A 16,099-nucleotide genomic window follows, 5' to 3' on the forward strand; every position below is an offset into this window, starting at 1 on the left:
ACCTGTAGTGTTTCCAACAAGTATATCTTTGTTGCAACATATTTTGTTGAGAATATCCAAATCTCCTAAAAAAAGAAAAGAGAGAGAAAAAGTAGTGTCTTTGGGCCGTCTTTGAGAAGGTGTAGAGCGTGTGGGATAGCATCAGTAAACTAGTGTTTCAGAAAAACAATAGTCCATTATCGTTGGTTGCGAAACGAACGAAGAGAAATCTATGTTTAATAGTATTATTATTATTAATAATAATAATATAATGATTATTATTATATAATTCTTTTTGTACAGGTAATTCTCTTGAGACTCTCTTGGATGAGACACCTGCTCGAACATTTTTATTATACTGTATGCTTTACAGTATAGTAAAGCATACAGTTTAAACTGAATTGATTACACAATAATGATCAAGCCAATAATGAATATAGGCTAGTTTAACGGGTCGTTTGTCGAGAGAATAATTACATTTGAGAAGAAATTAAATTCCTCCCATATTATTGAAAATTAAATCAGGGCAAATGTTCCGTACTGTACTTTTTTCCCTTGACTTTGAAATGTTGGTTTCATAATCCAACATTTCGAAACCAAGAAATCGTTCTTGAGATAATTTCTTGAGAATAATGTATTTCTCCAAATGAAGCTATACATGTGTGAAACGTAGATATTTCTATGGACATTCCCAGCTTTCACGGATGGCTTTAACTTGATATTTACGACGGTCCGTGAACACAGCGGTGCAGAGGCAGAGAAGGAGGCGTGACGTCATGGCATGTTGCCACTGTGGCCCGTGTTCATCGGAGAGAAGTTTGTGTTTCTTTGGCCAACTCTTCTCCGCACTGATCCGGAGGACAACATCCACAGCTCAGCTCTAAAATCAGCCACCTCAGTGTTTTCATTTGCTGTCTCAAAATTCTGTTTGATCTACCGGCTAATCGTCGTTTTATCACGGAGAGATCCACGCTTTTTCATTTTTGTCACATCACACCAAGCGGTGTGTCTAGAACCGTTTATTTGAGAGAAATCAAACAAGTGAAATCGGGAGTTGTCAGCGCGCTGTTGTTCACTATGACTTTAAAACAGACTAGAAGTTGATCATTGTCTCCTGGCATCCTTTTGTATGAAGTTGACTCGTATGAACCAATGCGAAGTAGCGGAGAGGGGTCGGGGGCAGAGCCCGGCGGCTTCACCATGAGGATGCCCAGGGGAGGACTCCTGTTCCTGGTCACGCTCCTCGGCTCGCTCTTTGTCCTGGTGCTCTACTTCCAGAGCGTCACCAAGTCAGGTACGTGCGTCTCGGTCATATCCATGTCAATGCATTCATTGATTTATCTGTTTTGTTTTTTTCATTTTCATGAAAGTGTTGTAACATAATCATTATTTCCAGGAGTTTTTTGTAATACAACTCCTAGTATCCTGCACACAACGAAACTAGACAGGTTCTCAAACTGTACATACTGTACACTTTATGGGCCAATATACGTCTTAACTCTTATTGTTGCCATTGCAGATTAATGTAACAATTACATTCACACTGGTGAGGTTTAGGTAGACTAAGGCTATTAAAAATGCTGTTGGTACTGTTAAGATTATATGAACTTGTTGAAATACATGGGAAAATGTGAAACTAAAGTCATTTGGTGTCTCATGATTCATCTGACTATCTGGTGATGCTCGGGGGGGAAGGATTAGGCCATGTGGTTCCATCCAACCTCACTTGCATTACACTTGTCTTGTATCACCAGCATTAAGTCCAACACATAACAACACTTAACATCGCCTTTTAGCAAGATGGCCCTGCTTGATTGTGAGAGGAAAAAGTGTAAACATTTTTGGGCGGCTGAACTCATTTACTTTCATTTCAATTTATGGGAAGACCTAGTCTGTTGTACTTTGCCCACCTTTTAGCTCTTACAAATTAGCATTATGTTGAAGCTGCAATTCACTTTTAAAGCCACGTGTGATAATGCCGGGCACACATGCTGGGCGTTTAAAAAGGCTCATTTTCCACTGTGGGTAACACGAACAATTAGCTTAGTTTAATGACTGTTCAGCATGGGGCTTTAAACCTTGCATACCGCCAGACTTGCTCATTAACGTCTGTGACCTGGACACCTGTATGGCCCTATGCCCTTTGTGAAGCTGCAGAAACATAATGAAAAGTGAGTGAAATTAGGTATGAATGCTCTCACTGTGGCCTGGAATGTTTTCAGAAGCTCACCATTCCCCCCCCCACCCCTCCCTCTCCACTCTCCCATGGACCCCCAGCATTCCTATGGGTTCCCACTCCTCACCTCACCCCTTCCCTCCCACACTCTCTCCTGTCCCTTTTGTTTGGGTGCTTGAGCCCGGGTTTGGACGCTGAAAGACGGATTGGTCCCAAGAGAACTCCCAATTCAGCGGGGAGTGAAGAGAGCTGATTGAGTTGCACCCAACGAGAATGCTAACTGAAGTGACAAAAAGGAGAGAGGAAATCTGTATTTCGGCATATTGGTCTTGGAATTATGTCAGAGTATGAGTGGCTGCTCTGCCGAATGCTGTTATTTTTAATCATTGAACTGTCCCCACAGAAAAGCGGAGCTATTGTTTGGAGTAATTTATGCATTTTTTTAAAAATACATTTAACATTATGTTCAGCTGTGATATTCGAACTGTAGGTAAAATGTTGTGTACATGCACAAACTTGTCACAAAGTTGTGCAAGATAATAAACATTTCTCACAATCAGTGGCTTACATCAGTGGGATGTGGTTTGCCTTAAACACCGCTCTCAGTCTCATGAGCTTTTCCTGATAGAGGTGCCATTTTGAGGCCTTTTTCACCATTCAAGAGAAATATTTAGCTTTGAATGTCCAATTATTTATGACCATGGTGCTTGATTTCTTCCCTCTGTATCCAAACCTTTTTGTTTCCTCAAGACCTGCCTCGGAGACCATCATTGTGTGGTCCGTCAAAGCCTTGTCATTCATTATTCCTCCTATTTATCAATATTTTTTCTTTCCCACACTAATCGACGTCGAATCAAAACCCTCAGAACATCCAAAAACGGCATTCATCGTGACTCTAATTGGCAGCCAAACTTGCATCACCAAAAACCAATTGCAACTGAACTCCAATCAAGTCCAAGTCAGCAAAATTCCCGAGAGAGTTACGAGTGCAAAGCCTGCATCTGGAGAGACCCGTCGATGGCAAAAGAATACAGTGAATCAAAACGTTCCGACCCTCAGCCTGACTCTGCACATGTTGTCAGCACACGCCGCTCGTCCCCCTGACCCTCACTCCACCCTGCAGTTTAATAGCTGGAGCCTCCTGCTGCCTGTCTTGTCTTGCCTGTTGGCCTGTGTTACAGCTCCAGTAGCAGCAGCAGCAGCAGCCAGCAGGCCACATGAAAAGAGCAGCAGCACCACATTAAAGAAGGGTAACTCGCAGGATGTCAACATGGCAGCGCGCTCGTGTAATTATCGTAACTGGACAAAGAACGCCTCAACGTCTTTTGATTTGATTATGTTCTTCTCACTTTAGAAGCTATGAAGGCTGCGATTGCTGTTTGCAGGATGGTGGGCTGCGTAATCTTTGCCATTTTATTGAGAATAGAAATACTTACTGTTCATTAGAGAGGTATAACAGGCTTAATAGGTGTATGCGTGTCATCATTCTAATCTACCACCGTCAATTCTTGGACCTGTTAGACCTTTCTGTTGGAGACCTTTTTTTGTTTCTGTAGGTTTACTCAGATTTTCTCTCCCAGAGGTGGTCCATGGCAACAGAAATGATAAGATGGGAACTCAATACAGGGAGTGTGCCTTTGTTTAAGCCGTTTTGGATTAAACCTCTCCCATTCTTTTATCTTGTGAAACATTGTGTCCAGCCTTTTCTTAATAAAGGGAGTTTCTTGTAGAGCTTGCAGAGCAGCAAGCAGAGCATGACAGTGTGAGCAGTGTGCACGGGTATGGTCTTATTTATCTTTCCAAAGATGTCTAATTTATTGGCTCCGTCAGGTTGATCTAATGGTAAGACTGAGTCCAGATGCACAGGCTGGACTCTGTGTATCCCAGGGAACTTGGAGAGCGATGGCTTTCATATCTTCGCATCTGTGGCAAATCCTCTGAATATTAGTCTTTCACCAGGAAGAATGTCCTGTCAGGAGAGTTTGGATGTTTGTGTGGCACGGAATAATTACTGCAGTTTTTTAATGATTCAATCTCATGCAAGACACATTTGAATAATAAATAGGAAAGCATAGGAAAACTTTGCTCAATAATCTTATCAGCATTTTCCTAGTGCGTAGATTATAATTTTGATTCATCTCAATTCTAGTGTTAGTAGCTTTATGTTGTCTTTAAGGGAAAACTGTACTTTGTGGTTGCTGTTTCTGATGGTTCACTTGGCATGTGTTGGCCTCACCAATAGGAGAAAAGTCGAAGGCATGGGTCTGAGTTTGAGCATAGAGCTGTATGATAGAAAAGCACCAGATACCAATATGACAATCTCTACAAATTGGGAGATTGTCACGGGGATAGATTGTGAATGGATTTTATGCCGTCGTATCGCCACAGATAACACTTCACATTGTTATCCAAACGGAGGTGAAGTTAGAAGCTACCAAGCTCTTCCACATTTTCCCGATTTAAATACGGTTACATGAGCCTTTACACGATCCAAGTATAGCCACGCAAAATTAAACATGTCCATTTTCTAACTGGATAAAAAGAGGTACCGTATTGTAATATTAGTAATATAGTAATATTACTACACATACTACTATGCAAGATAGTTCCCCTTTTTATACACTTACAAAATGTTTAATTTTACGTGGCTATACTTGGATCGTGTAATCATATTTAAATAGTGAAAATGTGGAAGAGCTTGGTTGCTTCTAACTTCATTCAAGCTCAAATTCATAGTGAACCTTTTTATGTTTAGCAGCTACTCTATAAGCCTATAGACGACGTTTCGTTAGTTCTGTTGATTTTACCTGTGTTTTTGTTCAGATAAAATTCCTTTCTGCTTCGGTGGCAGTCTCACTTTTAGACCACACTCATTTTACCAATACTTTTTTCCCCCCAAAGCCATTTGTCCTAATTAGGTCTACTGTTACTCCCACTGGACAGGAAGCTCTGAGTGCATTATTGTTGCTCTCCCATTCTGTCACTTCCTGTGCCACCACCCTGTGTCAGGAAACCGAGAGAGGCTCTCATTAGAAAACTATTACTTAAATGATGTTAGATTTATTATTAGCCAAAACTCACTGGCTGAGGGAAGATTTACTATGAACCGAAACTAGGACAGAAAAATAACACTTTCCTATAATCTTCAGGTATACAGTTTGTCTTTACTTAGAAATTACACTTTTTTTGATGACGACTCGTTATATTTAGGAAAAAAAAGTGCTTGTAGTGTTGAATGTAATGTACAATGAAAACTACTGTCATGGTTTATTTAATAAGAAAATGCAGCACCACAAAACCCAACTTTTGTGCAAAGCACAATCTATACAGGGAATTTGCTACATGTTCAGACTTGCCGGTACTATAGGTCCCTGATTATTTATCTTTCTCCCTAGTGCTGAAAAAATCCCCTCAAGGTGTATGAACATTTCTGGACATGATGTGGAAATTTACTTTGATGTTTGTTTCTTTTACAAAGAGGAACTAGCAATGAAAGTGCTGTGTTTGTCTACACGTACATTATATGGAAGTGTTAGGTCAGCGTTGAGAACTTGTGAAAGAGTGAATGGGTCAGCATGTAGAGAAAGAGGTGATTCAAAATCAGCCCAAAAAAGAAAGATTGTTTTCAAGAATGCCATTTGTGAACCTCCAGTGTGGTGGTGACAAGCACACGGCTTTAGTCATCTTAGTCATCAGATTCAGTATGTTTTTCTATAGAGCAATATCTAAATAATTCAGCAGAGACCACATTTTCTTCAGAAAACCAAAAATCAATTCCTGTTATCTTAAAAGTTGATATAGCATTGTTGCAGGTGAAGACACGAAGATAATAGCCACTGGCAACAGTTGCAATGCAATGTGCATTGCAAAAAAGTTGGTCTTGTCTAAAATTGGGGTTTAGGTAGTTCATTACAATGATTATATTACCTAAAAAAAACTTAAGCCATGGCACAAATGTTCAAATGTATTTATTTGGTCGGGACAGTGCATGTTAATGAACATACGCCACGCCAGATTGAATTTTCATCCGTCATCCCCCACTAATGTGACGTTGACTGCTCAGTCCACCTCTGGTGTGGTGCGTGATGTGGCTCTTCACTGTGTCAAGGTTTACATTTCGCCTGTTGGTTTCTGACTATAACCAACAGTCAATGTGAATGCAGAGGTCATCAGAGCAGGAAGTCTACTGCTCATTGTGTTATTCTAATAAATAAATACAATCCTTACCTTCTTTTATTTTACAGAGTGTTTCACGTTCCAACATTATTTATAAAAATAAATATAGTAATGTTGCCAATAGTGGCTGCATTTTAGACCAGGTTCCCTTGTATAACCTTGTTTAAACTTATATATCTCATACTGTACACATTAGTCCTGTCCTAAATGCCACCGTACCAGGCAAGGTGCCAGTGCACTCAATGAGGCAACCGTCAGCCCATTATGTCAAATTACTCCCATGGAGCTAAAGCCTTCATTTAAAGCACTCTGTCATCACTGCCATTTTGTGCTGTTACTACTGTCTGCAGCCGTGTCTGGACATAGTGTTACACATACACTGACACACGACTGCCAGCAGTCAGCTGCTTCTGTTTTGGACTCAATAATCCCTTGCGTCATAAATGGTCATACTGCACCTCTGGCCATAACTGCAGCAAGCAGTCTGGGAGGAAGTGGAAATTAATTTGTAACAACATCGCCTTCATAAGCAGCGTTTTGTAATGTTCTCGGGGGGAAAACATAATGCCCACATTAAAAGGTTCTATCTTCTAATAATAAATTACATTTTACATAAACCAAACATTTGTATAATGTGTGGTTTGGAAATCTTAGTGGGAGTTTCCTGGGTAAATAAAGGTCAAATGAAATAAATAAAAATTATAATGATTAACCCATATAGTCTGATATTTCTTTGTACAACCAAGAGTCGAATCATATTAAACAAACCAGTACGTTTTATCAGTCTTTATTGAGTACCTAGATTAGAAGTTATAATACACTTTGTATCACTCTAGGAAGTATGTCATAGAGGCCACATGACGTCCTATTAAAAGAATAGCTAACACTGTATGCAGGACCGTCGGTTGTATGTCGGTCATGTTCAAACCTACTTGACTGCACAGCACAGGGCATCTCCTCTGGGATGGAGCTGCCAAGTCAAACCACTGTGCTGCTCTGTCCTCAGTGCAACTTGCATCTGGTTGAACTTAGAATTGAAATATCTTCATTTAGCTGTCTACATCTGCATGAGGTGTTAATCCTGTAAAGCCCTCTGTGTGATTCTGAATAAAAGGGTGCATACGTCTTCACTGTCATCAGTGGTTGAGAAGCCGCCAACATCTTGTTCTTGTAATTAGCAGCACATGCAGCAGGCGCCTGCTCATCTCACACAGCTACATCCTGTTGTTACTACTAGCCTCTTATCTCTTCCTGTCTTTAGCTCTTTAAATATGCAGCATCCTATTCTTCAGTACTCCGTTGTTTTGTGAAGTGCCCTTGAATAAATTGCCATCACGGTCAAGGAAATAATGGGTCTCTGGACACAGAATGTTTTTTTATTTTGTGTGTTTATTACGCAACTTTAGTGAGATGGTGATGATGTTGGTAGGGTAGGTAGGTATTATAATTAAGAACTTTAGATTGCAACATATTCGATGTTTGCTCTCCAAAAGACGGTAATATAAAGTCATAAAATATTGTTTACAATTGTCATTTACTGTAATGCAGTTTAAACAGGTAACATTTTAATTCTCAGAAAAGCACAATCTTGTATTTCAGAAGCCTTTTGTTAATGTCTAAATACACAGAGAAGCAAAAATATCAAAGTACCTGCTTGGAATTGACCATTCACTGACAAGTCATTTACATGAAACTCTGAAATAACCATCTGCATTATAAACTGCCTCATTACAAAATGTGAACATCACAAGTCAACATGTTTTTAGACCGTCAGCATACTGTCCTTTCTGAAGGAGAAAACCTGACGTGTTCATGTGAACAAATTGTGCCACTTCCTGAGTCTCAGCGGAACTGGTGGTTTTCTGGTCTCTGTGATGGAACACACTTCTGAGATACGGAAAAACTACTCCTATGTGTAAAACGAAAACAACCAACCACACAAACTAGAGTCTCTCCAACTCTATGAACTTAGAACCCTATTCTTTTAACTGAGGTATACCATGGTACCTCAAGTCTGAATTGCATAATGCTGCTGAACACATTGGCCAATCAAAGCAGTAGAGCCACTTGTACATCTTTAGCCAGATGTACGTTGCACACATTATTGTCTTCAAAGATTTTTTGGATATCACACTGTACGGTTAAATCATGATTTAGCACTCGTCTCCACTGTGTGATGGATCAACGTTGACATTTTCTCTACGACTAGTGATCTATCATGTCAGAGGGCCAAAATCACGCAGTGTACATCCGGCTTTAGTCGTGTATAACTAGCGAGTCTGAGAGATAAATCCCTGTTTGATGTTCCGTTGTGTTTTATAAACCAAGTACACACTCAACTTTACTTGACTCAGCTTTGACTTCAGAGTGAGGCCACCCACGCTTTGTTGCACTTTTAATCCAAGTTTGCAGTTTTCATAATTACACCCCTGAACATAAAATTAGCTTAGCCATTTCTTCCATGTGTACCACTCCAATTATCAAGTCTTTAAAATTAGCCAATTTCTTTCTTTCTTTCTCTCTTTTTTTTTTTTTTTTTTTACTGCTGCTTCCTGTAGAAGCTTAAAGAGCTTGCACGGGGCTTTCAGATGGCAAATACAGTTGTGTTTACCCAGAGCTTAGATTCCCCATTAATTATTTTCCATTCGATGCCTTTTAAGCAAGCTTTATGTGTGGCTTTTATAGCTTGGGCCTACTGCTGTTTGAAGGCAACAGCAGGATTGTAATGTTTACCCTTTATTACAGTATACTGGGACTATTTTATCACTGATGCATACAGTACTGTAATTGCTAAGTGTGGGGCTAAAAGGTAAAGCTGTCTACAGATACTACATTGATACTATGATATGAAAACAAGCCTTAGTCAAACGTCAAGGACTTTAGTGGAAGAAATTGAGCTTAATCTTTGAATTATGGCGCAAACTGTGAAAACACAACAACACACCTGCACAACCAGAACCTGCCAATTGTTTGTTTATTGAATACATTAAATACATGTGCGATCAGAATAGTAATAGAACAATTACTATTTATTATTATTTGTGCCAAGTCTTCCAAAATTCATTTGTGAAGACTCCAGGTGTGATGTCGATCTTACGGGCAATATATGTGCTAACAACATTGGTCGGTACACAAAACAAAGACAAGAAAGGCAGGCTATTGGCTCTGAATATATAATGATTGCTTATAATATAATACATTAAAGAGATTTTATTTTGACTGTGGACAAGATAAATACAAAATGAAGTCCGACTCATTAAGAGTCCCTTAAAGAAGAACTAAAAGATTAGTGTTAATGGGATGATTATGAGGTCTTTCATCTCCCCGGTCGGTATCTCTGGCCAGAAACCCCAATTGCAACTTTGCTGCCTCCGGGTCGGAGGCCCCAATACACACTAATAGAATCACGAAGCTAGCAGGCTATCGGGCAAAGCTAACTGTTGGCTAGCGTCTTGAACAGTATTTACAGCCAAGTTTAAGTGAAAAAAATGATTTCCATCGTGTATTTGGATGAACAATATCCCTCTCTCCCATTGTCTTTTCTGTCAGCGTAGTATTTACTCTCACGGACGATTAATAAGTAAAAACACGCAACATGCTACGACACCTGCAGTGGCCTCTAGGGGCATGAGTTACTTAGTTCTGCTTTAAGGAATTGCAGTATGGTATGGAAACTTTGTGAATGCGTGAGGATTATGTGAATTGCACTAAACTCACCAAAAAAGTCCCTAAAGCCTTGTCATTTGACAATAAATCATTGAATTTAAATGAAAAGTAAATTACAGAAACAGAGCGTAAGGTGTTCACAATGTGCGGACATCGAATGTGAATGAAGGCATGAATGGCATAGAGTGACGGACTCTGAAACCTTTTTGGAAAGATGATGTGGCGCGGTTTTGTTGAGAGGAAGTTTGGAACTTTGCTGATTCATGTTTATCTGATGCAGACAGAGCCCACAGAGCAAATCATTTGCTGTTTTGCCCCGTCACCAGTGCCATGCTCTTCTTTTAGGTTTCTCAATTTTATCCTTGGATTTCTTCTAATTACAGGAAGTAGATGTGGTTTGGCGTTTGATTACTAAGATTTTGATAAACTAATGCTCTATCGCATAAAATAGGTTGGGTTTTGCTGTATTGTAATTATCACAAACCTCGCACTTCATGTTGCCATGAGCAATGCCGCCTTCAGACCCAAAAATAAACTGATGTTGAATGTTTCTTGGCTAAATAATAGTAAAAGCCTAAATGTGTTCTTTTTATTTTTTTTACTGTTGCCAAATTTATACTTTGATTCTCAGTTTGAATTGTTTTAGTAATCTACTACTCACTATCCAAAGGGTAGCTGGTTTCAATTCTTACCATGTCCTTGGGAAAGAGGAAACGTGACCTTTAACCTAATCGGTTCAATGCAGTTTTTCAGACTCCTGTGCACTCTTCATGTCAATATTGTTGGACACTTTTACTAACCCAGCCTTTGACATATCCACATGTTTTGTGGTGAAACATCAGCATTAAGTGAAGAAAGTTTAATTGATTGATTCATAATTATTAATGCACTATAATCACATTTAATTTTAATACCTAGATGTTTTAAGTCTGCTGTTGGAAAATGTTGTTTCATATCTTGTTGATATGTTTAAAAAAATAAAAAATTCATCCGGGAAAGATCCTTTGAGATATAGAATCTCTTTTACAAGGGTGTCCATGTAAAATGCCGTGCCAGTGGTTAACAGTTAATCGAACATATTTGATAAAGCTGTCAATTAATTGATTTAAAAAAACTGAGCAGAAATGTGCATCCTTACCCTGGACTTAAGAACACAAAGGGGCTGATGTATGTCGGAGGTTAGGCAGGCGTTTTGAGCACTTTAGAAGGAGACAGACTAAATATGCAAGATGGCATGTTTTGGTTCAGATCATGATTATAAGCTTAAAAAGTCCTAGCATAATAGGCTCCAAAGGCTGCTTTGCATCCTTATGTAAAAGGCCAGCTGAGAGGGAGAAATAGGGTCCACATTGTCTTTTATACAAACTTTTGACCACCAAACCAGTATTACATCCATATGAATAATCCCCAGTTGTTTGTTTCATGTAAATCAGCAGACAGTCATGCCTGGCCCTGGACCACATTCTTCCTTGCTGTACCCTTTGCCCCTGCGTTTTAGTGCTTACTCTCACACTGATATGCTTTCCATATGAGCCAAACGTGTGCTTCCCACATTCTATAAGCTTCATTTGGAGGAAGGGTATATCATGGACATTCCCATCTCAGTCCACATCTAACCACTGTGGAAGATAAAGCAGTACCAAAAACTCCGATGGCTAATGTGAGAGATTTGAAAATCTTACTGTTGTAGACATTCATCCAGTGTGGGCCTTTCCAAACTGGTCCCAGGCCAGATAATTTAATATGCGTCCAAGTGACACCTGGCATTAACAATGGACTCAGATTCTCAGTTGCCTTTCTGGTGTTCATAGTGCTGTTTGAAGCTTGTGTAACAAACATAAATGTCAATTAAATGCAGAAGGCTCTGAAGTTTGTGTGGAGTCCCAGATAAATTGCTGCAGGAACAGAGTGTTCCTATGGAGTCTATAATGAGAGGAGGAGCGATGTCAGGCTGAGAGGCAGAGCAGACTCGGAAAGTTGGCCCTCTCTTCACTCGCCTATAACTCTGTACGGTCATCTTTACAGTGTAACTCAAGCTGCAGTGCAAACGTGTGACACATAGTAAAATGTGTTTCTCATTTCTGTCCATTCTCTAGACTTCCAGAGAAGAAAAAAGTTCAATACCCGAATCATGAGTCCACATAATGATATGCCTTTCATATGGACACATATGCCTTGAGTTATCATGTCACCTCTTATATCTTGCCGTGTCCATTTTAACTCTCTCTGTGCATTGTGCTTGCAGACGCTGGTGTAAAGACGAGCAAAAGAGTGGCGGGGAAAAGCCGCAGGAGTCCACTCCAAACTCTTTACAATGGAGATCAGGTATCAGATATTACTTCAGAAAATGTACTTCTAATGCAGAGCGAATTTAAAGAAGAACTAAGCAACTTGTTTACCTTAATAAATCGTTTTAGTTGTCCCTCTGGGGGTAATACAAGTATTAATGGGATGATCGGGAGGTCTTTCATCTCCCCCTGGTGTCTCTGGCCAGAAACCACCCTTGCAACTTTCCTGCCTCCAGGTCGGAGGCGCAATACACAGTACTGGAATCACGAAGGAGAAGCTAACAGGCTAACAGGCAAAGCTAACTGCGGGCTAGCGCCACTTAAACAGTATTTACAGCCAAGTGTGAGTGAAAAAAATTATCTCCATTGTTTATTTGGATGTACATGGATTCATGCTACGACACCTGCAGTGGCGCTTATGGCCTCTAGGGGCATGAGTTACTTAGTTCTGCTTTAATTATAGGAATAACAAACAGCCAACAACTCAAAGCGCATGGGTTGTGTTTTACAAATCATGCTCCCGTTGATGATGCATATGACAATCTCTTTACATAGGCAGATAGTCACAAGGGTTAGACCATGATTACATTCTTATCATCATAGCGCTCAGTTCTTCCTCATTTTACTTGACTTGACATATCATGTGCTCTCGTAATTATGGTCAATACCACTTGCTGAATAGCACATGAACACTTCCTCATGTTGTGTTTTCCACTGGGTAATAATTTTTAAAGCGGCAAAGGAAAAAAAGCTGAGCTTTCTCACTTATATTTGTTCATAGTGTATTGTTGTGTGCGTTTCTTTAATGTTTTACTTTACTACGACACTAAAGCACTTGAACACATGAAGGCACCATTAGTTACTTGACCTCCTTTTTTCTACCAATTTGTTTCTGTGTTAAAACAAACAAAGAAAACAACAAATGTTTTAGAGAATAAAACATTTAAACGTGTTTAAATGCGCAGTGTGAGCTGAATCATTATTTTAAAACATAAATTGAAATCACATCGCAGTTGCATTATCTGTAAGAAAAAACGCACTCACTCTTGTGCTCCAAACTGAGCAGTCTATTTCCTGGTGTATTTTCAGTAATTTTCTAAGCGCTCAAATATTAGTCCATCTCTGCACAGTGGGAGATGCTGAGTGCTCAGAGGTCCCTCCAAGGCCGTCGGGAGCTGCTGGATCAGGCCTGTCTGAGCCATACGAAGAAACGGCGAGTGCTCGCGCCCAGCGATCTCAAACACCTCATTGTAGATGACAAACACAGCCTTATATACTGCTATGTACCCAAGGTGAGTTCAAGTCAGGTGAAAGTGTGAGCTCTTCCAAAATCAGTCAATGCTAAATCTGTTTTCACGGCTATCGAACAAATATATTTACTTAATATATAAAATAGCTCTGTGAATATGTGCAGAAATAGCCAAGGACCACTGAAGTGTTCATAGAAAGTCTCAACAGATGAAACAACTTGACAGGGTTCACGTTTATTGGAGAATAACTAGTTTGGAGATGCATCTGGACAATACTGATTTTGCACAGTTACACTTTGGACATCTACGATGGACTATAGTCCAGCAATAGCAGTATAGTCAGTAAAGTGTTAAACTCTTAACCGGCTGCACAGTAAATGCTTAGCTCTCTTGTCTTACAACAAGGAGGTCCAGTGTTGGATTCCTGACCGGTTGGGCCTGTCTGTGTAAAATGTGTTTGTTGGGTGGGTTTTGTCCAGGTATTGCAGCAGCTCACTGCTCCTGACAGATCCCCCAGGGGCATTGAAGGATGAGGACAATAAAGTGCACCGTAAAAGTACTAATCAACTTTAAAGTTTTTAGGCAATATTATAATAACCCTTGGATGATTAAAAAGTAATCTGCTTGCTCAAAATGTTATTAGTAATATTGGGACAGCCTTAACTTAGCCACTTAACTTCTTAAATAACCGTTTTTGTCTGTTTTTGCAGGTGGCGTGCACCAACTGGAAGCGTGTTCTGATGGTCCTCAGCAGTGAAGGCCACTACACTGACCCTCTGGCCATTCCGGCCAGTGAGGCTCACATCCCGGGGAATCTACGGCGCATGTCAGACCTTCCTGTTTCTGAGATCAACCTTCGCCTCCGCACCTATTTAAAGTTTCTGTTTGTGCGCGAGCCTTTCGAGCGCCTGGTGTCCGCTTACCGCAACAAGTTCACCCGCAGCTACAACACTGCCTTCCACAAACGCTACGGCACCAAAATAATTCGACGGCACAGGCCCAACCCCAAACCGGAATCTCTGGAGAAGGGGAGTGACGTGTCGTTTGTGGAGTTTGTCCAGTATCTGGTGGACCCCCGAACGCAACGGGAAGACTCCTTTAATGAGCACTGGGAGCGGGTGCACTCCCTCTGCCATCCCTGCTTGATTCACTATGATGTGGTGGGGAAGTATGAGACATTAGAACCGGACGCCCAGGCTGTGCTTAAACTGGCCGGAGTCGATCAGAAGGTCCAGTTTCCCACATCTCACAAGAGCACCCGAACTGACGGGAACATGGCCGCAAACTTTTTTCAGCACATCGGCCCCTTCTACCAAAAGAAGCTGTTCAACCTGTACCGCATGGACTACCTGCTCTTTAACTACTCCACTCCGGGGTATCTCAGAACTAGATGAGGAATTATCAAACATCATGGATGAAAAAAAAAAAGTTGCACTATTTATTTTTCTGTCACAGATTTTCATCTGCAGTTACTGACTGAACTGTTCAAAATGAGCCTTTTGTAAGATTTCTTTCAAATGCAGCAACAGGGTATTACACTGCAGGTCTGATGTACTTTGTGGTATATTTTATTATTGTCTGGTTGTTAACTTTTCTTTCCTTGCCATGGGACACAATATTTGTACGAAAAATATTTTTTAACGTTAAACATAGGTATGATACATTCATACAAGAAGCAAGAAATTTTGTGGTTTTAATGTAATGAGCCAAGTCCATAATGTATGTGCAAAGGTCTAAAGTTAACAATTACAAAGAACGTGTGTCAGTATCCCGGGCTGGGCAACAGTACAATACTTCTCTGCACACAGTATTTACCATGATTTACTTTACATAGTTACAGCTTGTAATTTTCATGCTCTCAGATATAATGAACGGTAGCAAAATGGCATCGTCATTTGCACATGCTGTAGTTAGAGTTGTTATTTTTTGGCTGCAGGAGATGGCTCAATTTCATTACTGTCAAGTTTATGAGGAAAAGAATAAAGAGAAGATTGTAAAATGGATACTATGCATAGCTTGAACAGCATTAGGCCCAGTGTGTTGGTCTCTTGCGGTGAGGAGAGGGCTCAGCGTTACATGTCTACTGTTGACCCATCACGACTACAAACTGAAAGAGTGGAGAAAGGTGTGCGGGAGGATTGGGCCAACTTAGCCAAGTAAGTTTGTTGGCAACTTAAATCCACCCCGTGCTCTTGAAGGTGATGAAGTGTATTTTGCCAAAACTAAATGATTCTCAAAGTGTATCGACGCACAGATTGGTGTGTTTTTTACTCAAAATAATTGTATTGGTTTCCTTGCCCAGTCCTAGTGTGTAGATTCAGACACATCTTCCTTTATGTTGCGTCATTCTGAACTTCTGTTATGCATTGCCCACTACAGTAATAATTTCTGCCCAGGCACTCACAGCCTTTAGAAAGTGCCAGAGAAGCAGGCTCTTCTCATACTAGCACAGGTGAATGCCCTGAATGTGAATATTAGCACATCTCACCACCTTTAATTTGTCCTATTTATGTATGTCATGTTGTGGCTGAGTATTTATTTGTATGGGCTTCGTTGTAAACCAG

General features: G+C 40.3%; 1 protein-coding gene across 1 annotated transcript; it reads left to right on the plus strand.

The window, feature by feature from the left end:
- The first annotated feature begins 782 nt into the window (after window positions 1-782).
- Window positions 783-15,182, plus strand: LOC306963881 (carbohydrate sulfotransferase 11-like). The gene is made up of 4 exons (XM_079557636.1): window positions 783-1,273; window positions 12,243-12,322; window positions 13,416-13,577; window positions 14,246-15,182. Exons 1-4 carry the CDS (start codon window positions 1,132-1,134, stop codon window positions 14,927-14,929), a joined length of 1,068 nt encoding a protein of 355 aa, XP_079413762.1. The 5' UTR covers window positions 783-1,131; the 3' UTR covers window positions 14,930-15,182.
- The last annotated feature ends 917 nt before the right edge of the window (window positions 15,183-16,099 follow it).

The sequence above is a fragment of the Gobius niger genome (genome assembly GCF_951799975.1).
Source record: "Gobius niger genome assembly, chromosome: 6".
NCBI lineage: Eukaryota > Metazoa > Chordata > Actinopteri > Gobiiformes > Gobiidae > Gobius > Gobius niger.

What these genes read in the sequence shown, in the direction of transcription:
- LOC306963881 (XM_079557636.1), top strand. Translation starts at nt 1,132, where the DNA reads ATGCGAAGTAGCGGAGAGGGGTCGGGGGCAGAGCCCGGCGGCTTCACC. An exon ending in CTCTTTACAATGGAGATCAG is followed by an intron (nt 12,323 to 13,415) that starts GTATCAGATATT and finishes ATCTCTGCACAG; the next exon opens with TGGGAGATGCTGAGTGCTCA. An exon ending in TATACTGCTATGTACCCAAG is followed by an intron (nt 13,578 to 14,245) that starts GTGAGTTCAAGT and finishes CTGTTTTTGCAG; the next exon opens with GTGGCGTGCACCAACTGGAA.